The 27,092-nt window shown below is 56.9% G+C and overlaps 1 protein-coding gene across 6 annotated transcripts in view; it reads right to left on the bottom strand.

The window, feature by feature from the left end:
- KAZN (kazrin, periplakin interacting protein) overlaps positions 1 to 27,092 on the bottom strand; it is a 1,030,689-nt gene that overhangs the window by 42,872 nt on the left and 960,725 nt on the right. For 4 of the 6 annotated variants that reach the window (XM_059134942.1, XM_059134941.1, XM_059134943.1 and 1 more), the window contains 4 exons: positions 12,627 to 12,763; positions 9,375 to 9,545; positions 2,834 to 3,023; positions 658 to 788 (listed from right to left, as the gene is read on the bottom strand). In XM_059134942.1, the coding sequence (XP_058990925.1) occupies positions 658 to 788; positions 2,834 to 3,023; positions 9,375 to 9,545; positions 12,627 to 12,763 (629 nt within the window). The remainder of the gene's footprint in view (positions 1 to 657; positions 789 to 2,833; positions 3,024 to 9,374; positions 9,546 to 12,626; positions 12,764 to 27,092) is intronic. The other 2 variants (XR_009344966.1, XM_059134944.1) reach the window with 1 other exon arrangement.

Genomic DNA, 27,092 nt, shown 5'->3' with positions numbered 1-27,092 from the left:
AACCTCGACATGGTGTCTTCCTGTCCTCGGATGCGTGACCTGCCTTCAGCCCCTCACTCCTTGAAGCTCAACCATCTGCTCTGCCAGTCACCAAGAGTTAGGTGGCCAGGGATCTGCACCTCTTGGCAGCTGGCGCTCAGCATGCCATAAAAAAGTGTGATTTGCAAAACAAACAAACAAACAAACAAAACAAATTCATGGGATACCACTCCAGAGGCAATATTTGCCCAAACTCCTAGAAAATAATAAAAAAAAAAAATCTGGCTCATTCCTAGAAGGACTGAGAGCTGGCTCTATGGGGAAAGGAAATACTGGTAAGGCCCTGAGCTCTGGAAGGTCGCAACTGGGAGGAGAAGCCCACGGTCCCAGACACAGGAACCCCGCCAGAGGTAGTCCTGGGCTGTGCAGACCCCGAGCCGACCCAGGCCTGCCTTGCTCTGGGTTTTTCTTGCCCTCCCGGACAAAAGGAGCAAACAGGCCTCATTTCTTTCTCTCCCCACATCCATCTCTTCTTGCAAAAGGAAAGAACAGAACAGGAAATGCCTTCGCCAGAGTGCTCCCTGGGTGGACGAGAGGAAAGAGTCTTCACCCCTCCACCCCGCCCCTGCGGTTTCTGGGCAGGGCCCCCGGCCCCGGCCCCACTGCTGCTGGCCTTACGTTGCAGAGGGAGTGTGTCCGGTGCCGAGGGGAGTTGATGTCGCTTGGCGTGGACGACCGGTCGCCTTCGGCGGCAGACGCGTCGGAGATGACAGAGGGCTGCCGGGAGTGGCAGGGGCTCACCCTGACCGCTGGAAAGCAGGGACAGCTGGTGAGTGAGGGGTGGAGAGAAGGTCCCGCCTGTGCTGCCCTGCTGTCACGCTACCCTACACCCCATAGAGAAGAGATGGCCTAACCCTCTGGTCCTCCGTTCCACAGACCCACAAGTCACCAGAGAGCAGCTGCTGGGAAAGGCTGCCCCAGCCTCTGGATCCAACTAGGCCCTCTCCTAACCACAGTGAAGGAGAAAAGGCAGGCGTCTCCAGGGACCTTGGTGACTGTCCTCACAAGGCTCCCACCACCTGGACATTCCCTAGACCCAGAACAATCCTAACCACTAGTCAACACCGACTGCCCCAGGGAGATGCCTGGAGGCCACGGCCAGACCCCCTCTTCCCCCACACCCACGCCCAGTCATCCCCAGGGCAGCCCTCCAAATCTGTCCACCTTTCTCCAAACACAACCCCAAAGTCTTTCCACTTCCAATCCCAAACACAAATCCAACCACTTCTCTCAACCCCAAATACAACCCCCAAATCTGTTCACTTGTCTCGAACCCCAACACCAACCTGAAACCTGTCCACTTCTCTCCAGCCTCACTGTCACTACCAAGCCAAGCCCTGCTGCCTCTCGCCTGAAGACCTCGCGGCCGCCCAGCGGCCTCCCTGACCCCACTCCTCACACCGCAGCAAAGCCAGGCATTTGTGTTAAAACCCCCAAGGCCCGAACGGGCTCTGCCCACCCTCCGGACCTCGGCTCGGGGTCACACCGACATTCTGACAGTGCCCGACATGGGCCTTCTCCCTTCTGCCTCGGCCTTGGCTGGTCCCGCTGCCCGGGGTGTGTTCTCCTCATCGGGGTCTCAGCCTGTCCTGAGAGAGGCCTCCCCCAGTTACCAGCTCTCCCCACACATTTTCCCACCAAACAGTGTCTCCTATTGATTTGCCTCCCTGGGCTAACGACCATCTATCCCCTTCCGTCTGTCAGCTCAGTTATGCCCGTTTATCTGTCCTCATGCCTACAACATCCATTTCCACAAGGGCAGGCACGGTGGGTGTCTAATCCATGGTGACCCCCAGAGCTCACGGTGCCTGGCACGGAGCAGGCGCTCCATCCGTAATGGTGGAACAGACGGCTGAGCTCGGAAGGTACAGTCCCGGGGAGTCCCCCAGAGCCCCCCGGCAGACTGCTTTCCTGGCCACAGGCTCTGCCTGCAGGAAGCACTTTCTGCTCAGCGAGACTGCCTCGGGGCCTACTGTGTGCAGACAGCCCGTGAGCAGGTAGGGCTGTAGGAAATGGACGTGGGATTTAACATGGGGGTGCTGGGGGGGGGGATGATGGACAATGAATGGGCTTTGCAGTCAGGGACCTGGGTTCCCAGCTAGGTGATGGCAGCGCTGCGGGCTCCGAGGGCCAGCTGCCAATCCCCAACCTGCACATGTCACACGGAGGCAGCCCCCTCAACCCCCTGGTGTGGCATGGCCAGTGGGTTCAGACGCTGCTGGTGCCAGGAGCGAAGATGTGTGACCTCTGTGGCCACCCCCCCACCCCATCCCATGATTGCCCACCTCCCTTAATCAAGGAGCTCTGCTGTCCCCCAGCCACAGGATCCCAAGGCCCAGGCTGGAGAACCTGCGGAACAGCTCCTGGACACAGCCATTGGTCCAGGGGTGGGCAAGGGACCCAGCCTAGCCAATCTGAGTCCTTTGGGATTTACTCTAAACACAGAGAAAGAGATCGTTTTTCTTCCTCCCAACTTTTGTGCTTGAAGACCTTACAAGCCCGAACTTGTTAGAGACTGTTTCGTGGCTTTGTGGAAAGAGACGGCCTCAAGAGGAAGCCAAAGGGAGGCAGATGGGGCTGAGACAGACAGGTGGACATGCCCCAGGGATGTCTGGCCCTTAAGATCCAGCTATGCCTGAAGTCCATCCCGGGACTTCTCAGTTACACAAGCCTGGGCCTCCGCCCCACAGCCCCCTAAGCAGCTACAGCAGGGAAGAGAGGGGCTGTTTCCCCCACCTGGGTGGTTGGCGACCTCCCCAGAAGCCCCCACTGTCAGGGCGGGGCCAGGACTCACCTTGCCGGTCTGCAGGGTGGGGAGGGTGTGAGTGGTAGAGAGTCTGCTGGCTCTGCCGGATGGCCGCGGTCAGCGGGAGGTCCGCCTGCACCACCCACTCCTGGTTGCCGTTGAGCACCGTCTCGCCCGGCATGGCCAGCGAATGCCGCTTGGGGACGTCCTTGGTCAGTGTGGCTAAGGACTGCTTGGCCTGGAGACAGAAAAAGGCAACGTGATCGAGAGGACCTCTTAGTCGGTTGCCCGGCCAGGACCCACCGTGGTGAGAGAGCCGCGAATCTGACCTTGATACCAGGCCATCTCGGGCTCTGCATTGCATGCCCGTCAGAGTCAATTACCTGTTCACTTTGGGGTTCACTTTGGGGTCCCCCCTTAGTTCCTGCTAACACAAAGTGAGACCAGGATTATGAGAGAAATGGTGTCCAAGCACACACTTGTCACCCATTCCTTCTGGTTCTCCAAGGACCAGCTGGGATTTGAATGAGAGTCGAGAAAAAGTCACTGCCTTCCTGAGCCTCAGCTTCCTCACCTGTAAAATGAAAACCCCAGAGCAAGCAATCTTTAGGGCTCCCTCTAGCTTGGATACCCCGAGTCTATGAAATCACTCCCCTTCCATGGCAGGAGGAGGCTGAGTTGGAAGGTGGCAGCTCCATCCCCCAAGCCGGGTCATCACCTTCCTTCTAGTTTAGAAAACCACCATGTGCTCAGGGCAACAGCCCTGGGTCTCAGGTACGGAGTGGAAGATTATCTGTGCTCGACAGATGAGAAACTGGAAGCTTAGAAGTGACTCAAGAAAGCACTGCAAGCAGAACCTTCAAGTTGAGTCCTGAGCTGGGGAGTCTGGCCGTGACCCCGTGGTTTCTATGTCACCCACGCTCCTCTGGAGCCACAAAATCAGCAGCACAAGTAATGCAGACTCCGAGTCCATGAAGCAGAGGCTGGGGTGTGCCTGGTCACCACGGAATCTGCAGGCCCTGGCTTGGAGCTGGAGATGTGCACTGATCAATAAAAATCCTTAGAATTAATGGAAGCAGGCTCTGCTAGGTCCAGGCTGATGGCTCAGGGGATCTGCTCTGTTAACTTACCCCCAAAGGAAGGGAATAAGCCTGCTGAAGGAAGGGGCTGGGCTGGGGCTGGCGCAGGGCTGCCACAGGCTTGTGGCAGCCCAGCCACACGAAAGACTCTGTTTCCTGGCCACCATGGCATCACATCACATGCATCCAGCCTCCTGGCCCTCTACCCAGGCATCACTCCATGCATGAAGCTGCCCTACTCCCTTGCTTCCTCCTGCCCAATCCATCTCGGCTGCCTGGAAGGCAGACTCACAGTTGAGAAATGAGGCCCACAAGTCACTCTGCCATCCAGCTAATGAGCCCTCAGCTCTGTCCTCCCGCACACGGAGGGACCTATGTGGGAAATAGGAAGTCCCGGAAAATTCATGGCGGGATCACTCTTCTGTCCCCGCCTGGCTTTCTTCTCCCAGGTGGGGCCTCAGCTCTGTCTGGGCCTGAGAGAGGCACCTTCTAACTCAGCAGACAGCTTGACGTCATTGCTGCTGGACAGCTGGGGGTCCCATACAGTGAGTCCTGCAGGATGGGGAGGGGGTGGGACTTCTGAGTTCTAAAGCACAGGGACCCTTACAAACGGTCCACTCGGGACAGAGCTACAAGAGAGACAAGAACCACAGAAGAGGTGTGGAGTCAACTTAAAGGACAGGCATGCCCGGGGCTGCAACGGGTCACCTTCCCATGGCAGTCTCCACTGCCTCCTTCAGCTCAACTCTTCCACTGAACGCGCTTTCATGCTGGGAGCTCCCCTTGAGCTCTGGCTCCCTCTTGCGTCTGACCCTCTCCCGAGTGCTCTGTGCCTGGACTTCCGAGCTGCTGGATTTGGTGAGTTGGCGCAAACCCCCTCACATGACAGGAATCAGACAGAACTGGGTGCAAATTGCGCTTTGACTCTTTAACTTGCCATGTGACCTTAAGCGAGGTCCCCACCAGTAGGATGGGGAACGGAGAAGGATCATTTCTATGCAAACAGCACCCCCTGGATTTGTGTGACAACGTGGCCCAGTCAAGTGCTTTGGAGTTTGGGCTTGGAAACAGGACAGCTTGGATTTGAGCCCTGCTGAGCCCCTTCCCAGTGGGGGAGATCCTGAGTGAGGTCCCCCAGCCCTCGGTGCCTCCACACCCTCATGTCTAAGGCGGATCCCATGGTTGCTGTGGAGAGCCCTGGTCTATGGGAAAAATACTCAATAAAGATTAGTGACTCAGCAGGAAACATCTACAAGGCATGGCCTAAGTTCCATGAAGACCAAGAACCCAGGCTCTCTACTGCACGCTCAGTATGTCGTAGCTGCAGGATGGGTGGGGTCACTGACACCCCCTCCCTCCAAGATGGGGTGAGAAGATGCAGGAGGCAGGCAGGACCTTGTGCTGAGCCTCCTTCTGGATCGGGGCTGATGAAGGCCCCTGACTGCCCGGGGGGCCTGCTGATGGGAGGCCATGAAGCAGTCACGTTGGAGGGAGCCTTGGCTCCTGAGGGATGCTGGGAGTGCGCCTCAGTGGAATCCTTCACTAGCTTTTCAAGGCTTTCCTGCTTGTCCAGCGAATGTCTCCGCTGGCCAAAGGCTGGTTCCTGGTACAGGAACCTCCAGGAAAACATGAGCAGGTCTGTGAGCCGGTCTGGTCACGGCCAGGAGCTGGTGCTTGTGGCAGGTGGGTTTCCACAGAGCGAGGGCAGAAGCAGCACCAAAGCGGAGCACAGCCACCCCTGTTGTCCCCCTGCTGCTTGACCTGCCTCTCACCCACCCTCACTACGCCTGACTCTTGCCGGGGCCTGTGGCGGCTGCCATTTTTACAGACAAGGAAATAGAGGTCCAGGCAGTTAAAAGTGACTTGAGGTTGCACAGTGACTGGCCAGTGGAAGGGACACGAGAATCCACACCTCCTCACCCTGGTGGGGCCAAGGACAGGACGGGGCTGGGGGCAGAAGCCCGGTCAGCTGGTGTTCACTGAGCATCTCCTCACCTCACCACCGCCCCCCCGCAGGAGGAAGGTCTTACAGTCCTGACTTCATACATGTGGAAACTGAGAATCAGAGAGGCTGAGTGCCTTGTCGGAGGTCACACAGCCCGAAGACGGCAGGACCCAATTGGGATTCTGTTAGGCCTGGATCGCCAGGGCACAGCCAGGTGCTAAGCCCACACTTGACTGAAACACCAACTTTACAGAAGACTGGTTCCCAACTGGAGCGAACTCTGCCCCTGCCCCCCTCCCCAGGGGACCCCGGGAAATGTCCCAATACTTCTGGTTTTCCCAGCTGGGAAGTGTTCCTGGCACCCAGTGGGCAGAAGCCAGGGAAGCTGCTGGACACCCTCTGGTGTGCCAGCTGGGTCCACAACACCCTTATCTGACCCCAAATGTCAGCAGTGCTGAGGGTGATAAGCCCCATTTACAGTGTAGTCTACAGAAGAAACGTCTCCTGTTTTGGAGAAGCAGCGCTGACAGAAAACTGGACCACCATGAACCAAGCTCCAGGGCAGGGGGAGGGGCAGGACTAGCATTTCGGGGAAGCCCATGATCTCGGGGGCTGGTGGTCCTGTCTCCCATCACCTCTGTGTAGCAGAGGCCAATGGGGAGGGCCTGAGGGACAAGCCATGGCTGCTGGGGGAGGTGCGTCCTTCAGACCAGCAGCTAGGTGTCCTTTCAAAGGCCTCGAGAACAAAGCCACCACATCACGGACCACAGGGCCTGTGACTCCCAGTGCTGCCTTTCCACCTGCTGGGCAGCTCTGGGCAAGCTCCTGCCTCTGAGCCTGTTTCCACGTCCCTAAAATGGGCACAAGAGGAATACAGGCCTCGTTGGAGTGACTGCTCATGGGTACGAGTTTCTTTTTGGGGTGGGGAAACTGTTCTGGAACTAAATCATGGTGAAGGCTGTGCAGCTCTGTGAACATACTCAAATCCACTGAGTTGTACATCTTAAAAGGGTGAATTTTATGGCATGTGACATATCTCAATAAAAGAACGTATTAAAAAACATACATCGACCCCCCCCCCCCCCAGGGTGGTCTCACGAAGCTGATGTGCCTACAGGTGCCATGAGTGGTCATGCCTGGTTTGGCCAGGGGTCGTTCATCTGGAACGTTCCCCCCAGAGGGCAGGAGGCTGAGCGGCACGTGGGGACTGACCACCAAACACTGAGAGGGCTTAGCTTCTTGGGAAGCCAAAGTCTTTGGCTTTTAGTGAAGGGAAGCAGCCTTCAGAACCATACAGGGTGTGTAGAGACCCCCAGCACAGCTCCCCTGTAGACGCTGGTTGGGGGGGGGCGTTGGTGCCTTAATTGGGACAGGGCCCGCTTACGCTCATCAGGCCCCGGGCTGCTTCCCAGTCTTTTAAGGACACTGGCGGGTGTGAACTTGCCAGCTCAGCTCCCATCTCCTTGGTGGCACTTTGAGGTCACTTAGGAAGTCACTCATCACCAGGGGCCACAGCCAGGACCCCTAGGTAAGTGGTGAGCAAGTGACCCAGGATGGGCCATTCTGCACCTTGTGTTGAATTGCAGTCGTAGAAAAAATTGAGGTGCCATTCAAGGGCAGGTTCAGGGTCCTCCTCCCCAGCAGAGGCCGCCGAGCAGACCGCTCCGTGGAGGCCCCTGGAGTCCCCACCTCTGCAGCCGCCTGGACTTCAGCCCATTTCTAAGCCTGGTCGTCCACCTTCCCGCTGCCCCTGTGAGCTCCTCACTTCCTTTCCAGCACATTCCACAGGACAAAGTGGCCAGAGTGGCTTTCTGGTGCTCACCCCCAAGGCACACGCCCAGGGACGGTGGCCTCCCTTTAGTCTCGGCCGGGCCAGCAGGGCAGTGGGGCAAGCTGGTCCGTGCCACCCGAAGCAGGCAGTTCCAGAAATCTCCGGGGTGTGACATTCGACAGATGGCAGGCGACAGAGGGGCTGGCGAACACCCCCACAACACTGGGGCTGTCACGCATCTCGGCACTAGGCCCTCCCTCTGCCGCTGAGCCCTGGGCGGACCTCGGCCGAAGTGACGGAGAAAAAGCCTCCACTCCAGGCTGCGAACACGCACCGTACACACTCACGCTTAGCAGGGGGTCTGATGCCCGCCAGAGCAGAAGCCAGAACCTGAGCTTCGCTGACCAGAATGGAAGCAGGCTGAGGAGTCTGGGCATGGTGATAGGAGAGAAAAGAGAGATCTGCTTCCCAGTCCTGAAAGACCCCAGAAGTCCCCCGAATGCCTGAGGCCTGTGTTCCAAGGCCAGAAGACACACCTGGCCTCTGCGGGGCCCTCCTCGAACCTCACTGGTGGGGAAAGCACCCACCCCTGCAGGGGACCTGGTGGCAACAGCTTCTTCTGGCCCCGGGCAGTTCTGACCACTAGGGGTCAGCATTGGACAGGAGACCCAGGAGGGGCCCAGGGGTCCTGCCCCGCCACATCGCGGCCCTCGATCCTGACCCTAGAGAACCTTTGTGTCGCTATATCACCGCTATATACAGCACCAGGCGAAGCAGTTCCCTGGCATTACTTCATCAAAATCCCCAGGCCCTACGGGGTATATGCATTTATCCCTACTTAGACTTGATGAAACAGGTCCCGAGAGGTGAAGGGTCCTGCCCAAGGTCACACAGCTAGGGGGCAGTGGGGCTGGATTCAAACCCAGAACCCATGGCTGTCCCCCACATAGTTAGCCAGCATCAGTGCTCTCTGCAGGAGATCGCGGTGTTCTAAGAGCTTCATGGGACCCCCTCAGCCACCCCTATCCCCCAGGAGCACCCTGCACGCTCTCCTCCCAGACAAGGTCAGGCTGAGCCCTTGGTGGTCCTGGCTCCCTCCTGGGAGGGCTGGGTGAGGTAAAGACTCTCCCACCATTCTGGTACCAGATAAAGGGCACTAAAGCCCAGAGAAGTTAAGTGAGTGGCCCAAGGTCACACAGGAACAGGAAGAGCAGGATTCCTGGGCCCCGGACCCCCTTTCACCAGACCCGGACACACCACCTGGGCTCTCTGTCCCCACAGGCAGGCTGGGCACTTCCATGGAAGACACAGAGTTTGGAAATACGTGGAAGGTGTGTTTGGGATTGGGGAAAAAAAGAATAACCTTTTTTCTTGACAACCCAAGTAAGACATTTTCACTAGAGATTTCTTGCAATCCTCCTACCCAGAAATAACCAGTTAGTTTTTTGGTGCATGTTCTCCCAAACGTTTTCCTAAACAAGTATGTGTATTTTAAACAAAAATGGGCTTTGTTTGTTGACAGTGGAAGTATGGATGGGCTCCCGCACGCTCACCAGGCCCCTGCAGGTGGATGAGAGGTTGCAGCCTGGGCTCAGGGGGCTCGGGGGTCCATGCGGAAGGAGGCTGACAGAGCATCACGGACCCCACGGCCAGCTGCACCCCCTCCCCCACTCCGCTGCAGGACTCCGGCAAACCTGTCCCCACCCCGTCCCCACACCCCTTCCCCAGCCCATCACGTGGCCTCTAGCAGCTTTCTGGACGCCCCAGATGTGTGCAGGTGGGGCGGGGTCTCACCATGGCCAGCTCGGCCTCCAGCTCCTTCATCCGGTTGTCCTTGAGGTCCAGCTGGGAGCGCAGCGCCGTGGCATGGTCCGTGGCCTCCTTGGCTTGGCGCCGCAGCTCCCACTTCTCACGCTCCAGCAGGTCCTTCTCCTTTGCCAGGGCTTTGACGGCATCTTCGCTCTCCTGCAGGGACAGAGCGCCAGGCTGTTACAGAGGGGGCGTGGGGCCTCCTCTTGGAGGGGCCATAGAGGCCTTGACCCCTGGACCAGAGGAAGATGAGGGAGGCCCCTGGCTCTGCCTCAGCTTAGCTGGGGGACTGGACTGAGACAAGCCTTTAGTAGATGCTCTGTATGTATTGTTGTGAACAGATGAAAAAATGAATGTGACGAGTGTTTCTACCCCATCAAGTCTTGTTTCTCCATCTTTCATACTGGGCGGGGGTGGGGAGGGTCGACCCCACTTGTTTCAAAGGACTGTTATAAAGATGAAATGACTTCCCGTGTGGGGGATACATGGAGTCTGAGGGAAGTCTGGGTCAGGAGCAGGTGTGGGGCTCTGTCCTGGTGTTTGGTAACGTGTGTGTCACAGGAAAGGCGAGATGGAGAAGGAGACACCTGCTGTCCGGCTGCTCTGGTTGCCCGGGGGTCCCGCAGCACCCCACAGGGTCATAGCCCACGCCAAAGCAGGCTGAACACCTCCACGAGCAGCTGTGACCAAAGGCAGCAGGGTCGCTGGCCGGTCCCCGCCGGTCCCCCCCACCCTCCAGCCGTTTCCTCGGAAATGCGGAGGGAAGGTTCCAGGGCTCCAGCTGCCTGAGCCGGAGCAAAGCCAAGGAACAGATGGCTGCGTCAGGGGGCCTGACTCCTCCGTGGGCAGGAGCCAAGCATCTGATCGGCAGGTGCCCTTCCTGAGAAGAAGGGTCCCAGCGCAGGGCCCTGCCCAGCCATCCCCACAACCCCCACCCCCAACAAGGTCTTCCCATTCACGGGCTCAGGAGCCCTGCTCACGTCTGTGTGCGGCCTGGGGCTGTGCGGAGAGGCGGCCTTCCTGCCTTGTTTGCCAGCCTGACAAACTGTTTCGAGGGCCTGACAGCCAGATGGCCAGAACCAGGGAGGCCCAGGGCTGGCCCTTTCTCTGGGGCTGTCACAGAGCTGAGGCTACTGCTTACGGTCAGGGGAGAGGGAGTGTGGGTCAAATCCCGGCTCTGCAAGGACAGGCTGCAAGGACTATCAGGCCCCGCGCCCTCGTCTGTAACCCGGAGATAACATGCTGCGACTTCAGGTGTTATTCTGAGGACGGACTGAGATAAACCATGTGGAGAGCTCCGCACCGCATGGGCCTGTGGCCATTCCGGCTCAGAGGTCCTCTCCGAGTGGCCTTCCTGGATCACCTGCCTGAGAGCGGCTCTCTGTGCTGCTACCCACCGTTGGCATTGAACCCATATTTGCAGACACCGTGGGCAGGCACAAGCCTCCCAGAAATGCTGGCATCCACATGGGGCATGAGAGCAGGGATGTGCCGTTCGGCGCATGGGCACATACCTGGTCCCAGAGGGCCAGCCCACACACAGCAGCGGGTGACACTGTTGCCGCATGATTGGGCACCCTCAGCTGCAGGGGGCTGACCTGACCGGGAGGGCCACGGCACCACAGTGCCGTGCTGGTTGTGAACAGCACCCAGTGCAGCCTCGGTGGGAGGCAGGGGGTGGTCCCTTCCAGGACATGGCACCGGCCCCTGCTCTCTGGGCTCAGGACGCCTGGGTTGGAGTCTTTGCTGCAGGACACTGGCTAAATTATTCAACCTCCCCAAACCTCGACCAACCACCTCATTTGTGACACAGTGACAGTCCCACCTCCCAGGGGAAGGCGGCCATGCAAGCTACACAGCGACAGATGGCACTATCACCCCATCACAGGTAGAGCCATACTGGAAGGTTCTGGAAGCAATCCGCCCAGTGCAGGGAGGCATGCCGCTGCTGGTTAGTTCTCCTTTCTCTGGGGAGCTGGGTTCAGGTGGGGTCAGGCCAACAGGGGACAGGAACAGCTCCCAGCACACACATGGATGGGGAGCTCTTACCCTGGGGGCTGAGCTACAAGCTGGGCATCTGCCCCCAGCACCGGGCTACAAGCCTGGATCACAGAAGGGCCCGGGACATGAAGTATGTGGAACTGAGTAACTGATGCAGACCCGTGGCCATACAGCTGCCCTCAGCTGTAGCAGCTTCAACCCTACCCCCACTGCTAGCTGGACTTAAAATAGGGGCATGATCCTGTGGTGAAGTGGGACTCCGTGGAAATTTCATTTTCCAGTAAGAGCACAATTATAAAAACAAATTTGACGACCCCTTACCAAGACAGAAGTGTTTGCTGTTAAGCCCCAGGAAGGCCACAGTGCCACTGAGATGCTCAGCGCACCACCCACGGCTCACAGGCGGGGGCAGCCATGACCTCCTTTGGTCCGCCTTGAGTTGCTTGGTAAACAGCAACAGTAAAAATAACTCATTTGGCTAAACTCCTACTCACCCTGCAGAGAGCCCAACTCCTATGTCCCTTCCTCCGTGAAGCCTTCCAAGACTCTTTTCCTGCAGGCGGAATTTCCTGCTCTCTCACCAGGGCTCCTGGGTCTCTCTGCACACTGTTATTACGGTATTATTAATAAGATGCATAGCTAATATTCACCGAGCCCTTACTATACGCCAGATGCCACGCAGACTGCTTTGCATTCACCACATCTCATCCAGTGCTCTTAATACCCCTACAAGGTCTGAGGCTCTCTGAGGGGAGGTGAGATGCCCTAGGGCACACACCTAGGGGGCTGGGATCTGAACCTAGGCCAGCCAGAATCCAGAGTCCACACTGTCAGCGACTGGGCTGTCCTGTCCAGGCTTATCTGCCCAGGAGGCCTGGGGCCCCCCCAGCTAGGGGCTATGCCCATTTCATCTCCATACCCAAGCCCAGACACATCAGAGGCCTCCTCAGGCGAGCAGGGGACATGGGCAGGGAGTGTGTGTTTGGGGATGAGAGAAGCCAGACCTCCTGATGGCAGAGAAGGTATCCTGCAGGCAGTGGGAGGTGAGGGTGCTGGTGTGTCTGTACAGGGGGTAAGTGGGGAAGGACCTGGTGTTTGGGGTGGGGGAGGGGATATGAGTTAAGGGAGAGGGAGGAGGAGGAAAGGGGAGCTGGGTGGGAGGGGGCAGGAGGCTGACGGGAGGAGGGCTGAGGGAGAGGAGGCTGGTGTGGGGGGGGAGGGCGGGCCGGCCCCCACCTTGCGGTGCTGCTCGTAGTTGCGGATGAAGTCGCGCAGCTGCTCCTCGCGGCTCTCCAGCGTGGCGTACAGCTGCTGCATCTGGCTGGCCAGGTCCGTCTTCTCGCCCTTCAGGCGCTTCCGGTCGGCTTTCATGGCTATGGGGGCAGAAGAGCGCGTCAGTGCCCGGGGCCCTCGCTGGCCGATGGTCCCAGAGGCCGAGAAGAGACCCAGCCTCTACCCTCTTTTTAAGAGAAGAGAAAACGGGGTGCGGAAAGATGATATTTCTCTCCCACGTGCCCCGGTCACTTAGTGGCATCCCCAGGACTCGAACCCACTGTCCCTGTTCTCACCTCCCAGTTTCACTGATCCAATCAGGGCAGCAAGCCCTAGCCTGAGCATCCCTCCCAGCCCTGAATGGAAGAGGGGTCTCCAGGCAGAGGGAGCTGGGGGCCTGGTGAGCATTTGCGTCCACGGCCCAGGAAGCTGACGGTGCCCCACTCCCTGCTGAAGGAGCCCCCACGGCCCACTTGGAGCCCCAGGACCACTCAGCCCAGCGCAATAGTCCATCATCTGGTTCAGTTCCTCCGCAGGGGAAGCACTTGATTAAAAATACCCAGCGAGTGGGGTGCCTGGGGGGCTCAGTGGGTTCAGCCTCTGCCTTCGACCCAGGTCATAATCTCGGGGTCCTGGGATGGAGCCCCGCATCAGACTCTGCTCAGCAGGGAGCCTTCTTCCTCCTCTCTCTCTGCCTGCCTCTCTGCTAACCTGCGATCGCTCTATCAAAGAAATAAATAAAATCTTAAAAAAACAAAACAAAACAAAAAAACACCCAGTAAGCTACAACACCACAAGTATTCACAGCAGAACAAAACACAACTGCATCACACTCCATCAACATGGGACACTGCTGAGTTCCCGGAGCCACCACCACGGAAGTGAAAAGACAATGCAGAGAATGGCAGAAAATACTTCCAAACCGTCTGGTAAGGGCCTTACGTGCCGAATATACAAAGAACTCTTAAAATCCAATAATAAAAAGACAACCCGAGTAAAAAACAGACAAACCATCTGGACAGACATTTCTCCAAGAAGTGGTCAACAGGCACATAAAATGAGCTTGATGTCATTCGTTAGTAGGGAAACGTACATCAAAACCCCCACCAGATACCACTTCACACTCACCAGAATGGCCAAAGTAAGCAAGATAGACTCAAGTGTTGGCACGATTGTGGGGAACCTGGGACACCTCCCAAGCTGCTGCCGGGGATGGACGGAATGAGGCTGCTATCTTGGAAGAGAGCCTGACAGTTTCCCAAGTGACTCAAAGTCAAGTTGCCCTGTGATCCAGCAATCCCCTCCTAGGCACACACCCAAGGGAAATGAAAACATAACTCCACACAAACACACAAATGTACAGCAGCACAGGTCACAGAAGCCAAAAGTTGTGAAACCGCCCCAATGTCCATCAACTGATGAATGGGTTAAGAGCAACAACACAGTGTGGTGTAGAGCCATATAACGGAACGTTATTTGGTAATAAAAAGAAGCACTGGGAGGCTCAGTGGGTTAAGCCTCTGCCTTCAGCTTAGGTCATGATTTCAGGGTCCTGGGATCAAGCCCTGCATCAGGCTCTCTGCTCAGCAGGGAGCCTGCTTCCCCCTCTGCCTCCCTGTGATCTCTCTCTCTCTCTGTGTCAAATAAATAAAATCTTAAAAAAAAAAATAAGCACCACTTTATGCTGCACCATGGGTGAACCCTGAAAACATGCTACATGAAAGGAGCCAGTCATATACTGTGTGATTCCACAGACTATGAACAGTCCACAGTAGGGAAGACTAAGGAGTCAGGAAGTAGACTCATGGTGGCCCAGGGCTGGGGGGTGGAGGCTGACAGGGACACGTGGCTAGAGGGGTGGTGGCTGGAGGGCATGGGGTTTCTTCCTGACCTCAAAAAAATGTCCTAATAGTGACTGTGGCAATGGACATACAATCTGTGACTAGACTAAAAACTACTGAACTGTACATTGTAAATGGGTGAACTGTATGATATGTGAATTATATCTTAAAGCTGTCTCTCTCTCTCACACACACACACACACACATCCCACGCAGGGCCACAAGCCCCAAGCAGCTGCCTGGCAGGCAGTGTGCCTTTTGCTGATGGCAGACTCTCTCTCCTTGTGCCCTGGACACCCCCGCTCTTCAGCGAATGGCGCTGCTGAGTCTATGGTGGGCTCTGGCTCCAGGGTGGGCCTCAGTGCCTTTTCCCACAGGCCCCAGAATTCTGTTCTCTCCGTGGAGAGAACACTGAGGAAGCCTTTTGTGTGAGAAGGCACAGAGTAGTTAGGTCATTTTCCCGAAGTCACACAGCTATGTCTGACCCCAAAGCCCACACAGCCGACCCTACACTATGCTGCCCTTATAGAGAATGTCCAAATGGGGTCCGGGCCCACAGCGAGCTGAGGGCAGTGATATGCGGCAGGCCATGGCTGTGCCATCCCTCCTCATCCTGAACATCTACCCCACAAACTCAGCCTGCCAGTGGGAGAGTCGGAGCCACCAGGTGTGACATAAGGACCAAGGCCCCTGGGCTCCCGGCCCGGTGTCCGACAGGAGCTGATGTCCTTCTGGCCCTGAGGGGCCTGCTTCGTCCTCTTGCCCTTTGCCTGCCTCCCTGCAGCCTGGGTAGAACAGGGCACAGGCAGGGCAGCTGGGGCCACGGGGCCACCCATGCAGTGGGGGCCCCGAGTCTTGCGCAGGCCTTTACATTCCAGCTCTCAACCTGTCCCCCTGCAGCCGGACCCGTCCTCTGTCCTCTTCACGGTAGCTTAGCTCAGTGGGACCGGAATTCCAGGCTGCAGGGCTGTGACTACGGGACAGGGACAGTGGAGGCCATGGAGCAAGAGCTCATCTGCTGTGGCTTCTGTCAGGCAGGGGGTGGCCCCGGGGAGGGTTGGGCTAGTTTTGGGCCCTGGACCCTAAACAGCGTGACTGCATTCCCAGTGAGCTTCTCTTTAAGAAAACCCAACATCTAAAGACGTAAGTGGGTCAGAAGGCATCTCACAGGAGAGCCCAGGCACAGGTGTCACCGAGAACTTGGAAATTTCCATCTGCAGTCTGTCACTAGATCCTAGATCCTGGCCGCACTCCAGTGACAGAGGTGGGGGTGGGTGGGTATTTTTATTATCCCATTTCATAGGGGAGCAAACTGAGGCCACACAGCCAACAAATGGCAGAGCTGGCTCCGACTTGGCCAGGACTCCGGCGGGTTTCAGACTGTTGAGGGGAGTGGTTCCGAGGGGTGGGGGACTGCGGGGGTGGGCAGCTGATCTGAGCAAAGTCACCATGGGGGCTTCCAGGGGAGCCTTGGGTGGGACCCTCCATCTCAGGGGAGCAGCTGAGCAGGTGTCATGGCCTTCCCCGGGGAGCACGCCTGGGCCCTACAGCAGGCAGAGGAAGCCATGCCTCCGTCTTTTGGTTAGAAATGAATCCCCCTTGGGCTCTGATTTGTCTCCTTCATTTGCCTTATCAGGACAAACACCAAATTCCAGACTTTGCTCTTGGCAGCAGGAGGCTCTGGGGGGGCTGCTGCCCCTTCCCTCCAAAGCACGGCGGGGCCTCCCTTCACTTTTGCCACATGGCCTTGGAGAGGGGCAGCGTGGCAGCCTCTTGCTGGCCTCCATGAATCCCCACGGGTCCATCCCTGCAGCACCCGCGTGTGCAGCCGCACGAACCCCCATTCTGTCCTTCAGCGGAGCCCTGCGAGTGCGTGTGTCTCTGTGTGCGGGTGGCCTCAGTGGCGGGGCAGGAGGCCATACCTCCCCCAGCCGGATGGGGGCTCCCGAGAGCAGGGGCCGGACTTCCGCCTTCAGACTGGTAGCTCCTCCCTGAGAGGAAACCGAGAGCTCCCCCAAACTGCTGACCCAGCCCCTTCTGTGTGCCGGGATCCATGCCTGCTGCTGTCCGGGGGCAGGAAATAACAAGACACAGTCCCACTCTTGAGGGGTCAGCAGGGCGATGGAGAAGACAAACCCCTCCCTACACACCCTAGACGCCACCCACCCTGCTCCTTACCAAGAGGACCCCAATTTTGTTTGTGCCCAGCTAAAACACTCAACACCCCAAGCTCCCTTGCGGCTAGAGGGGGCATGTGTCCAATTTTGGCCACTAAGGTGTACACAGGGGTCTTTGGGAAATCCTCCCTTTTCTTTTTTTCTTTCCTTTTTTTTTTTTCCCTTTTCTTGAGAGACCGTGCTGGAGCGGTAGGGGTGGGGTGGGGGAGGAGCAGAGGGAAAGAGAGAATTCCAAGCAGGGTTCGCGTGGAGCCCAATGTGGGGCTTGATCTCATGACCCCGAGATCATGACTTGAGCCAAATTCGAACTGGACCTTAACCAACTGAGCCATCTAGGTGCCCCTCCCCTGTCCCACCCCCCCCCCCCCCCCCTTTTGAAGGTTTTTATTTATTTATCCAACAGAGAGAGAGCACAAGTAAGCAGAGTGGCAGGCAGAGAGAGAGAGAAAGAAGAGAGAGAGAAGCAGGCTCTCTGCTGAGCAGGGAGCCCGACATGGGACTCAATCCCAGGACCCTGGAATCATGACCTGAGCCGAAGGCAGCTGCTTAACCGACTGAGCCACCCAGGAGCCCCCCTGTTTTCTTTTTAGTAAAAGATCATAGCATAGTACACTAGCAGTAATTATTCCCTTTTGCCCTTTCGTCTTCTTCCTACTGGGAACACAGACATGATGTCCTGAGGCACAGCAGCCCTTTTGTGAATACAAGAATGAAGACACAAGCTGAGAATGGGAGCAGACAGACAGACAGAAGGGGTTGGATCTCTGATGGTATCATTTGGGCCGGGATTCCTTATAATAGAAAATTAAACCTCACTATTTCTGGGATTTCCCATTTCATGTACCCCAACACATTCCTAGTAGACACATCAAGGTAGGCTCTGAGAAGTGCCTTCACCCCACCATGAAAGCTTCTGCTCCACGGTTCCTTCACATGAGCTCTCCCTGGAAATTCTTGCTCTATGAATTCTGGGCTGGACCCCACCAGGCTGAGCACTGAAAAAAACATGAAAAGCTGACTCTCTGGGAATGAATGCCGAGTGCAGATCCCTTAAAGACGAAGATAAGGAACTTCTAGAACCACAGTGTAAACAAAGAAGTTGCTGTGTGATCTACCACAGCTTTTCAGAAGGACACACGTCCATAACCGGTCAAGAAAACTCCACGGAGATGTAGGACCTGGGAGCAGGCACCTGGGGGCCCCTACATTGGCTTGAGGTGGGAATGTGTGTGTCTGCACCCCAGCGGAGCCTGACTGCCCCAAGTCTCCAGAAGCTGGGTCGTCCGACAGGGGGCTCCCTGATGGGCGGCAATGGCATTACAACTCAGCATGGTGGGTCCCCTAGAAGTAATTTAAACTAATTTATGCAAGTATGGAAAATATGCAGCGGGGTGCCTCCTTCCTCCGCTCTCCTTCAACACCCTTCCTGACGTTCTCCAAATGCTGCTAAAGCAAGACGAGGTCTGCGAGGCATGAACCTCCCTCTCTCTAACCAGCCTCCTGACTCGGCCCCAGACTCCCCAGCTCCATCCACCTTCCCAGCCATCCAGCGTCACCCAGGCGTGTCCCATTCCAGCAGCCAGGCCGCCGGAACCACTGCCATGGTGACGGGTGATGTCACGCCCAGCGGGCCCTGCGGGATCATGGAGGGAGACCAGCTCAGCTCCTGGGAATGTGGGGACTCTGAGGGTGGGAAAACGGGCGCACAGGGAGGGACTTATTTTGCTAATTATCAGGAGGCCGTATGCCTGCATGAGACACAGGGGGGCTGTGACCAGGGTTCCCGTTGAGGGCCCACGAAGACGGGAGCTGCTCTGGGGAGGTCACTCGTCTCAAGCTTTTGCAGTGGCCCTTTCCTCCTTTCCCGGCTCAGAGTGCTGCAGCCCCTCACGAACGTGGGGCAGGGGTGGGGGGGTGCAGCGTGAGCCCCAGTTTAGCTCCTGCAAATGCACTTCTGGGAGGGCGAGGAGCAGAAAGCAAGGGGGTCTCTACAGTTCCCCCTCAGTGCCCCCGTGGGGAAAGCAGACCCTCAGCTCCAACGCGCTGGTGAAGGGACGTGTTGGCCCACATGCGAGGGAACCGGACAGGAGAATTGTTGGCTTTTGAGCCTCTGGGCACCTAGAGGGTAAGGGATTTTAGAGGGCATGTTTGAGCAGGAGCGGATTTCTACTTACCCACCAAGGCAGTGCATACACAGAGAACCTCACTGGGGAGTGAGGGACCAGGTTCCCTGGCTTCCACTCTCTGAGTCTCAGCCCAGACCCCCAGCATGAGTGTGCTCAACTCTGCGAACTTCCTCTGGCTTCCGCGGGTCCAGGAGGCATCACCTCTACCACTGATCCCCCCCAGATGCATCCATGGCCCAGACCAACGCCACACAGTGGGGCAGGATGGGCATCAGTGTGGAGTCTGAGGGTCTGGGTTCTGTCCCCGGCTCTGAGCCCCTGAGCAAGTCACTAGCCTCCCCCAAACCTCGATTTCCTAGATGTTACAACTCCCGTGCACCGGGCACTGCTCTAAGCCCTGATGCGTTTTTGTCACTCAACTGTTGCAGCCACTGTATGAATTCTTTCCATGTTATAGGACGAGAAAGGAGGCATCCAGGGAGACTGAGGACACTGCTCAGGTAGTGGGTGGCAGTATTCCCACTGGCCCCAGCACCAATCCACCTTCCCTCCCACTCTGCTGCTCTGTGGCTTCCAGAATCACCCACCCCCAACCAACCTCCTCTAGTCCTGTTGGCCTCATCTGTTGCTTGGGAACTTGTGTGTGTGTGTGTGTGTGTGTTGGGTGTGGGGGGGGGCACCTGCCTAATGGAGGAGGAAATTGAGGTTCAAAGGGTTTACTTCCTCACCAAGACCCTCATGGCTCCAGGATCGGACCCTGGACTTGCATCCCTGACATGTGACCTTGAACCCCTCACACTCCTTCCCCATCCCATTGTGGAGGCACATCACTGGAAACAGCAGAACCTGCATCGATCCACAAAACCACCGGAGATCCAAAAATCCACACTAGTTACTCCTGCTACCCGGCGCTGTTTCTGCAGCTGTCTAACAGTCCCAAGGGGGCCTTCGGAGGTTTCCATTAAAGGCAGCGTAACATTCTTGTGCGCACCCCATGACTGCTCTGTGGCTGCTGGAAGGAGGAAACACGCATGCGTGCAAGTCGGCAGCTCTTAAGGAATCCCACCCCACCCCCACCCCTGTCACCCCACGGCTTGTAGGATCTTCAGCCTGCCCAAGACACGGTCTCATTCCACACTGTCAGACTTCCCATTCGTCTGACCTCAGGAGACTGCAGGCCTGGTTCTGGATGGTCGCAAACCAGGAGACCGTAGGAAAATGTCCAGCCTGGTGAATTCCTCTGGACAAAAGGGCTCTGCGGTGGGGAGGGGTGGTGGAGGGCAGGGGCAGTTAGACCTCAGCCCATGCAGGACCATCCCAGCCACCGCCAGCAGGGGGGGCTGTCTTTCCCCTTCAACCTTCTTCTCCGGCTGAGCCTTTGGCATCCACGAGTCTGGGAAAGGAGGGGTGGGCAGAGAGGAGCCCAAAGAGCCTAGCAAACCACTCTGGAAAAACACCCACCAAAATGCTCTTCCAAACAGGTCACGGGCATTAACGCCGCCGCTTGGGGAATATAGTCAACAGTATCGTGACAGCGCTGCGTGGTGAGAGATGGAAGCTATGCTCGTGGGGAGCACAGCACGATGAGACTTGTTGACTCACTGCTTTGTACACCTGAAACTTATGTACCATCAGCTATACCCGGATTAGAAAAATAACTAAAAAATTCAAAAATAAAATAAAAGCTCTTTCAGCTCAACTTCCCTTTACAGAGGGGGAAGTGGAGGCCCAGAGAGGGAGAGAGGATGGCCAGTATCACAGAGCGAGCAGCCCAGGTCTCCTGATTCTTAGGCCAACGTGGTTGTGTGAAAAGCTCAGCTCTGGAGTCTTTAACTAAACCTTTTCTGCATCTGCAGAAAGAGGCCTGGAAATGCACTCACTCCTGCCCGATACGGAACGGTCAGCGGTGTCCGGGGTGAACGGTCAGCGGTGTCCGGGGTGAACGGTCAGGTGCGGACCATGAGCATGTGGGGAGAACGCCAGAAAGACAGAGCTTCAGGGGGCGACTGGCTGGTGCCATTGGTGAAACGTCTGACTCTTGATTTGGGCTCAGGTCATGATCTCAGAGTTGTGAGATAGAGCCCCGCATCGGGGCTTGGGATTTTCTCTCTCTCCCTCTGCCTGCCCGAGGCCCCGCCGCCCCCGCCGCACCCCCGTGCGCTCTCCCTCCAAAATAAAAACAAAAAAGAAAAAAAAGAAAGACACAGTTTCCGATTCACAGAGCAGAGCCCTGGATTTCAGTCCAGCCCTGCAGGTAACTTCTCTGGGCGTTCTCTCCGCTGTTAAGCGGAGGGTGGTAACCTCTACCTTGCAAGGCTCTACGTGACATGACTCAGCATCTGAATACAGCAGGTTCTCATCAAATGTTAGCATCTCCCCCCATCTCCTTGTTCCCCGTCGCTCCCATGCCCCAGGAGGCCTCAAAAAACACTGGTTGACTTGACCAACAGCCTGGATTCTGGGAAAAGCACCCAGAGAAGAGGCCCAGGGCAGGGAAGCAGGTAAAGGGCCCACACACTTATGGCCCCAGGACAGGCAGAGCCAGGTTTACTTTTGTTCTTCTGTTCGAAAGCTGAGCAAGGTGAGTTCAGAACAGGTACGGAAGAGATGCGGTCTCTTCTCTGTCAGGAGGCACTTGGGGAAGTGTGTGTGTGACCAAACCACACCTGCTCAGCCAGGCCTGGTCAGACATGCCCTTGGCCATGTGACCTGGGTTCTGACTCTGTTTCTCATGAACAGAAACTTCCTTTTTCTTCTCACCAACAGGAGAAGTGGATTAACTGGCCAGCTCAGCCAATGAGTGGTAGTAGCATTGGCACTCAACTCCAGGACTCCGATATTCAGGTCCATGATCTTTCCATAATCCCCAAGCTGCTCTCTCCAAGTGCAGCCTAGAGTTTGGCAGCATGACCTCTGCAACCTCCCACCTGGAGTAGGAAGGGTACACATCTGGATACATCTGAATACAGAGTCTCAATTTCCAATACTATGACCATGCAGACATGACTAATCAACCATGCACTGTAGGAGCCTGGCTTGATTAGAGATGTCTGCTATGGCACAGGAGGGAAAATCAGATTTGCCCGGCCTTGTATGGGACTGATCAGAGATGAGTGATCAGAGCTGGCGTGTTTGACAACAGCTGGGCAAGCCTCGTCTGGGCAAAGCCGTGCCAATACCAATGCACCCTATGGAATCAAAGTCAACCCCATTTAACCAAAAGAGAGAAGCAGTCCTCTCAGCTGGCAGGAAACCAGCCCATTTACGTATGAGATAGCGGCAAACAAACTCCTATTTGCACACTCCAAGGCGAGAGAGCTAATCTTCCCTCCATTTGGTCCAAGATAAATGAAGGTTCCTGGGTTTACTTATAGATTTTTATGTCCAGCTGTGACTGGCAGCAGAAAGTCCTTGGGGGCAGGGACCCAGCCTGCCTTGCTCACCATTGTGTCGCCAGCATTAGGACGGGCCCTGGCACATAGTAAGTACTCAGTAAATAGCAACCGACTGACTCTTGAGTGACAAAAAGGTGGATATCCCGGGGGACCATGGGGACCTGTTCCATGGCCATCACGGAGCAGCGTCCAATATATTCCTGCATCCTGGGGGCAGAGATAATTCTGCTTTCCTTTGCGCACCTCCCCCGGCCTTCCCTGGGCTTGACAGCAGGCTGATTTCCCTTGTGCCTCCTGACAGGCCTGCCGAGCCGTGGTGCCCTCAGGGCTAATTGCAAAAAGGCTACGGCTCTCACCAAACTGCCTTGGGCGCTGTGCTCAGTGTCCACAGCCACTACACGTTGCTCTGGTCGCACCCCACAGAAGACATAAGGAGACTCAAATGGACCACAGCTTTGGCTGACCCAGAGCCCCAGAGTATCACAGCTGGGGACAGACTCCAGACACCGTGCTTCCAGCACAGGCAAGACCCAGGGTCTAGGAGCGAGGGGATCTGCTTCTCCCCTGGGGCTCCCCTGATTCAGACTGCACCTTCCTTCACCTCAAGGAGGCCACCTAGGTCGGGAGGTGTGGGAAACTGAGCCTGCTCTGACTATCCACATTCCCTGCTCCTGCCCCATGCCTTCCACGGGATTTCCCCCAGTGTCACGTAAACGTGCAATTCTGTCTCCCATCTTTCACGGGAAACTGAGCCCATGTTGCTCTCCAGCTCTCATTCCATTTCCTTTTCCTTTTGGGGCAAAAGCTCTTAAGAAGGGTTGTGCACCACGTGCCTCATTTCTCTCTTCCCACCCTCCCTGGGACCCCTCGAACTTGTCCCTTACTTGTTCTTCTCAAGGTCACCTCTGTGCTGTGAGCCCCACAGGCCCGACTGTCACACTCTTACCGGCACAGGTGATGCCTCCGTGTGCCCTCCCAGCCCCCTGCTCCTGGTTTCTTCTCACGTTTCTGGCTGTTCCATCTGGGTCTCTGCTGATCTCTCTGAGGAGGGGGCCTCGAGATCTGAGAAACCTGCCCTCTTTCCTGTCTCCTGGTGGCTTGTCTGGCCTCCTAGCTTTAGCTTCAGCCCTGCGCTGTGCCATCCCAACGGGCGGTCTCCAGCCCGGCCCCCCTGCCCTGCACCCCACTCAGAGCCCAGGGCCTCCCCACACCTCTCACGGGGGTCAAACAGCACCTCCAACTCAGCACGTCCAAAAGGCAGACCCAACCAGCCCCCAACCCCCTGCTCCACCCAATATATCCCCTCAAACCCAATGCAGTGACTTTGTCTTCAGTTCCTCTGGCCCCAAACTCCAGAATCTTCCTTAACTCTACTTCTCTCATGCCCTACCCCCAATTCCTCAACAAGTCACGTCAGCTCTACCTTCAACACGTGACCAGACTCTGGCCACTTCTTGCCACTCCTCAGTCACCACCCCGGTCCTGTCGCCACCATCCCGAGTCTGCGTCATGCAGTGGCCTCCTGAACTGGTCTCACAACACTGCGGGCTCTGCCAGCTCAGCAGGGCATGGTCCCCTCGGATGCAAATCAGATCATGACTGATCCGCTCCTCTCCAGTGGCTGCCATCTCAAGGGCGAGCACAGAGTCCCTAGAATGGTCTAGAAGAGATGCGTGTTTGTCATCCCCGCCCCCTGCCTCTCTGACTTCCTCCCATATGCATCCCACTGCTGCCCTTTGGCTCCTCATGCAGATACGCTCCTTCCTCAAATGTCACTTTCTCAGCGACGCTGTCCCTGGACCCCCCCTCCCCCCCGTCCATTCCCCTTGGAGCTCCCCACCATCTAACACCACGTGTTCTGTGTCTATCGAGGAGAACGGTCACTTAAGCACGCCTGCCTTTCTGAGAGGGCTTCCCAGCCTTCTCTCCCTGTCAGAATCCGACGAAGCTTCTTCCTGGGTTTCCACAGCTCAGAGCCCACACCTCTGTCTGGGGTGTGGATGCCTGGCGCTACCTCAGCTCAGCCCTTTGGGAACCTGCACCAGACGGTCAGCTCAGGGCCGCCCAGCCTTCTAGACCAGCCTGTAATTCTCCTGAAGGCAGGGCCAGGGCCCCATCTGACCACATTTCCAGTAGCCGGGATAAGGGATGACCCACACAGATGAAGTAGGGGGGGATATGGGACTTGGGGGCTTGAAAAGGGTGACGAAGGCACAAAGATCTCAAGCTACCTCCCCCCTCCTGGGTTCTCTAGCTTCGGGGCTCAAGAGAGAACCACCGTTCCCAGAGCAGAGCGCGCAGCTGCACACAGGGCCCTGCTAGGACCCATCGCGAGAGCTTAAGCGCAGGTGCGGACCTAGAGGGTATACCGGCCAGCGGGAGCAACCACTCCAGTTCTGAATGGGACCCGCACTGCCACACCTTCCAACTTTTCCAGAGAACTCCAAAATCTACCTTGTCATAATTTTTATGCCTTATAAACACCTCTTTATTTTTCAATATTGGCAATTAATTGTAATACCCAACCATGACTGTGGGCCTTGTGTGGGTGCTGGACCACTGCCACCATCTACAGAAGGGGCACCCCAGGAGAGATGCAGGCCCCCCTGCAGCTCCACGGGGTGAGACCAAGGACAACGGCAGCAGGGACCGGGCTCTGTGGGCAGAAACCTGGCTTTGAAGCCCAGCTCCATTATTCACTAGCTGTGTGACTTTGGGTAAGTTCCTTAACCTCTCTGTGCATTTCCCCTCCTGCAGAAAGTGGGTCAATAGTTTCTTTTTTTTTTAAATATTATTTATTAATTTATTTGACAAGCAGAGATTACAAGTAGGCAGAGAGGCAGGCAGAGAGAGAGAGAGAGAGGAGGAAGCAGGCTCCATGCTGAGCAGAGAGCCCGATGCGGGACTCGATCCCAGGACCCCGGGATCATGACCTGAGCCGAAGGCAGAGGCTTTAACCCACTGAACCACCCAGGCGCCCCGGGATAATAGTTTCTACCTCATTCTACGGCACTGGCTGGCAGAGGGGAGCAGAAGCTCCGGGTATTCCTGACTGCTTGGCTGGGTTTCCCATTCTGAGTGACAATGCAACAGCCGTCTCAGAGCTGACGGGATAGTCTCGGGAGGGAATGGGCACCCTGTCAGAGAGCTGGAGTAGCGCCTTTAAAGACCGCTGGCTGGAATGCTGTCTGGGAGCCTGGGCAGGGTGGTCATGGGAAGAAGGGTGCATGGCCTTTATCCGTCTCAGGAATCTGTCTTAGGCTCCCGGCGGGAAAACCTTAGATAGGAAGGGCGAGGCCAGGCCCCAGGAGGGCAGGAGACACCTGCAAGGGTAGAGTCAGAAGTGCTATGGGGGGCGCGGGGGAGGGGGAGGCCCTAGCTGGGGGCGGGGACCTGCCATCACTGCCACCCATCTCTCAGCTCCCGAATGCTCAGAGCTCACCTGGAAGCCCAGAGGACGGCGGGGGCCCAGGGAGCCAGGCCCCCCACTTCCTGCGGAGGGAAATGGGAGGGCTGAGGCAGGGAGGGGGTGGTATTTGTTTTCCAACCTCCAAAGGCGAGTCCAGGAAATGTCCTCCTTCCTCCGAATCACCACTAAAAATAGTGCCAAGGGATGGGCCCGGAACACTGACATTCCCTAGACCCAGGAGCAGGGAGGGAGCAGAGATTTCTGGAAATGCAGCATGAGCCGTGGGTCTCATGCCCCACATGAGGACTATTTTTAAACAGCTCACGTTGGTGTGTGAGGTCATTCTCAGCCAAGACAACAGCCCAGAGAGGAGGAGGAGGAGGCATGTGGTGCAGAACAGCCACCAAACAGGGAAGCAAGGCAGTGTGCTGTGTGGCCTTGGGGACCCATACACCCTCTCTGGGCTTTGGTGTCATATTCTCAGGATGGTCCATCAAGGGCTCTGGAACACCCAGGAGGCTACCCTGGAAGCCCAGTGTTTTGGAAACTGGTCCCACCTGGCGTCTCGTCAACAGAGATGCAGCACAGCTACTCAGGGTCAAATGAAGGTGGGAAGTTGGTGGCTATGGTCAGCCTCTTCCTAGGCACGTTCAGGAGACGGGCCGTAGACCTCTCCAGAATGTGGATCCTGGAGCCAGGCTGTCTGGGTATAAATCCAGTTTTGCTACTCACTAGAGGTGTGGCCCGGAGCAGGTCCTATCGTTCTGGTTTCTCACATCTGTACAAGAGGGTTAAAAATAGCCCCTCCCAACGCGCATGTCCGACAAGCCCGCGTCCCGGCTCCCCAAGGACCTGCACTAGAAAATTCACAACAGCACCCTCTGTAAAAGCTCCAGACTGGAAACCACGTGACCAATCTCCGGCAGGAGGGCCGCACCCATCAGGGTCCCTCGGGGAGGTGGACAGCTCACCCTCATGAGAACCAGCAGATGACAACGGCCACACACAACACGATGACCGTCAAGCCCAGAACGCCCGACGTGAGAGCCTGTACACGGCAGGACTCCCCGGATAGCAGGGAAAGAAGGCAAAACGAATCCGCGTGGTGAGAGGAAGCTACTGATGGACGACTTCTGGATCTGGGTGCTGCTGTCATACACATGGGTTCAGTCTGTGACACTTGGCCGAGCTGTGAACTTGCCCTTTTCTCCACATACGTGTCACTTTAAGAAAACGCTTTAGAAACAGCGTCTTCCTCCTCGGGCTGGTTTTCCACATCTGTCGCACTTGAAACGGAGTCCAATGTGGGGGGAGCGCTTGGTAAATATCAGCTCTGATCCCCTGGGGGGTAGGCGGCCTCCATGCCAGCAGGGGACACCGCACGAGATGGGCGGGTCCGGGTGTGGGCAAGGGGAGCAGCCGCCTCACCGTGAATCCCGCAGCACCCTGGGGGCTGGGGAAGGAGCACGAACGTGGGAACGT

Source organism: Mustela lutreola, chromosome 10, assembly GCF_030435805.1.
Source record: "Mustela lutreola isolate mMusLut2 chromosome 10, mMusLut2.pri, whole genome shotgun sequence".
NCBI classification, from domain to species: Eukaryota; Metazoa; Chordata; class Mammalia; order Carnivora; family Mustelidae; genus Mustela; species Mustela lutreola.
Note: the sequence above shows the minus strand (reverse complement) of the source record. Positions and strands in the feature narration are given on the sequence as shown.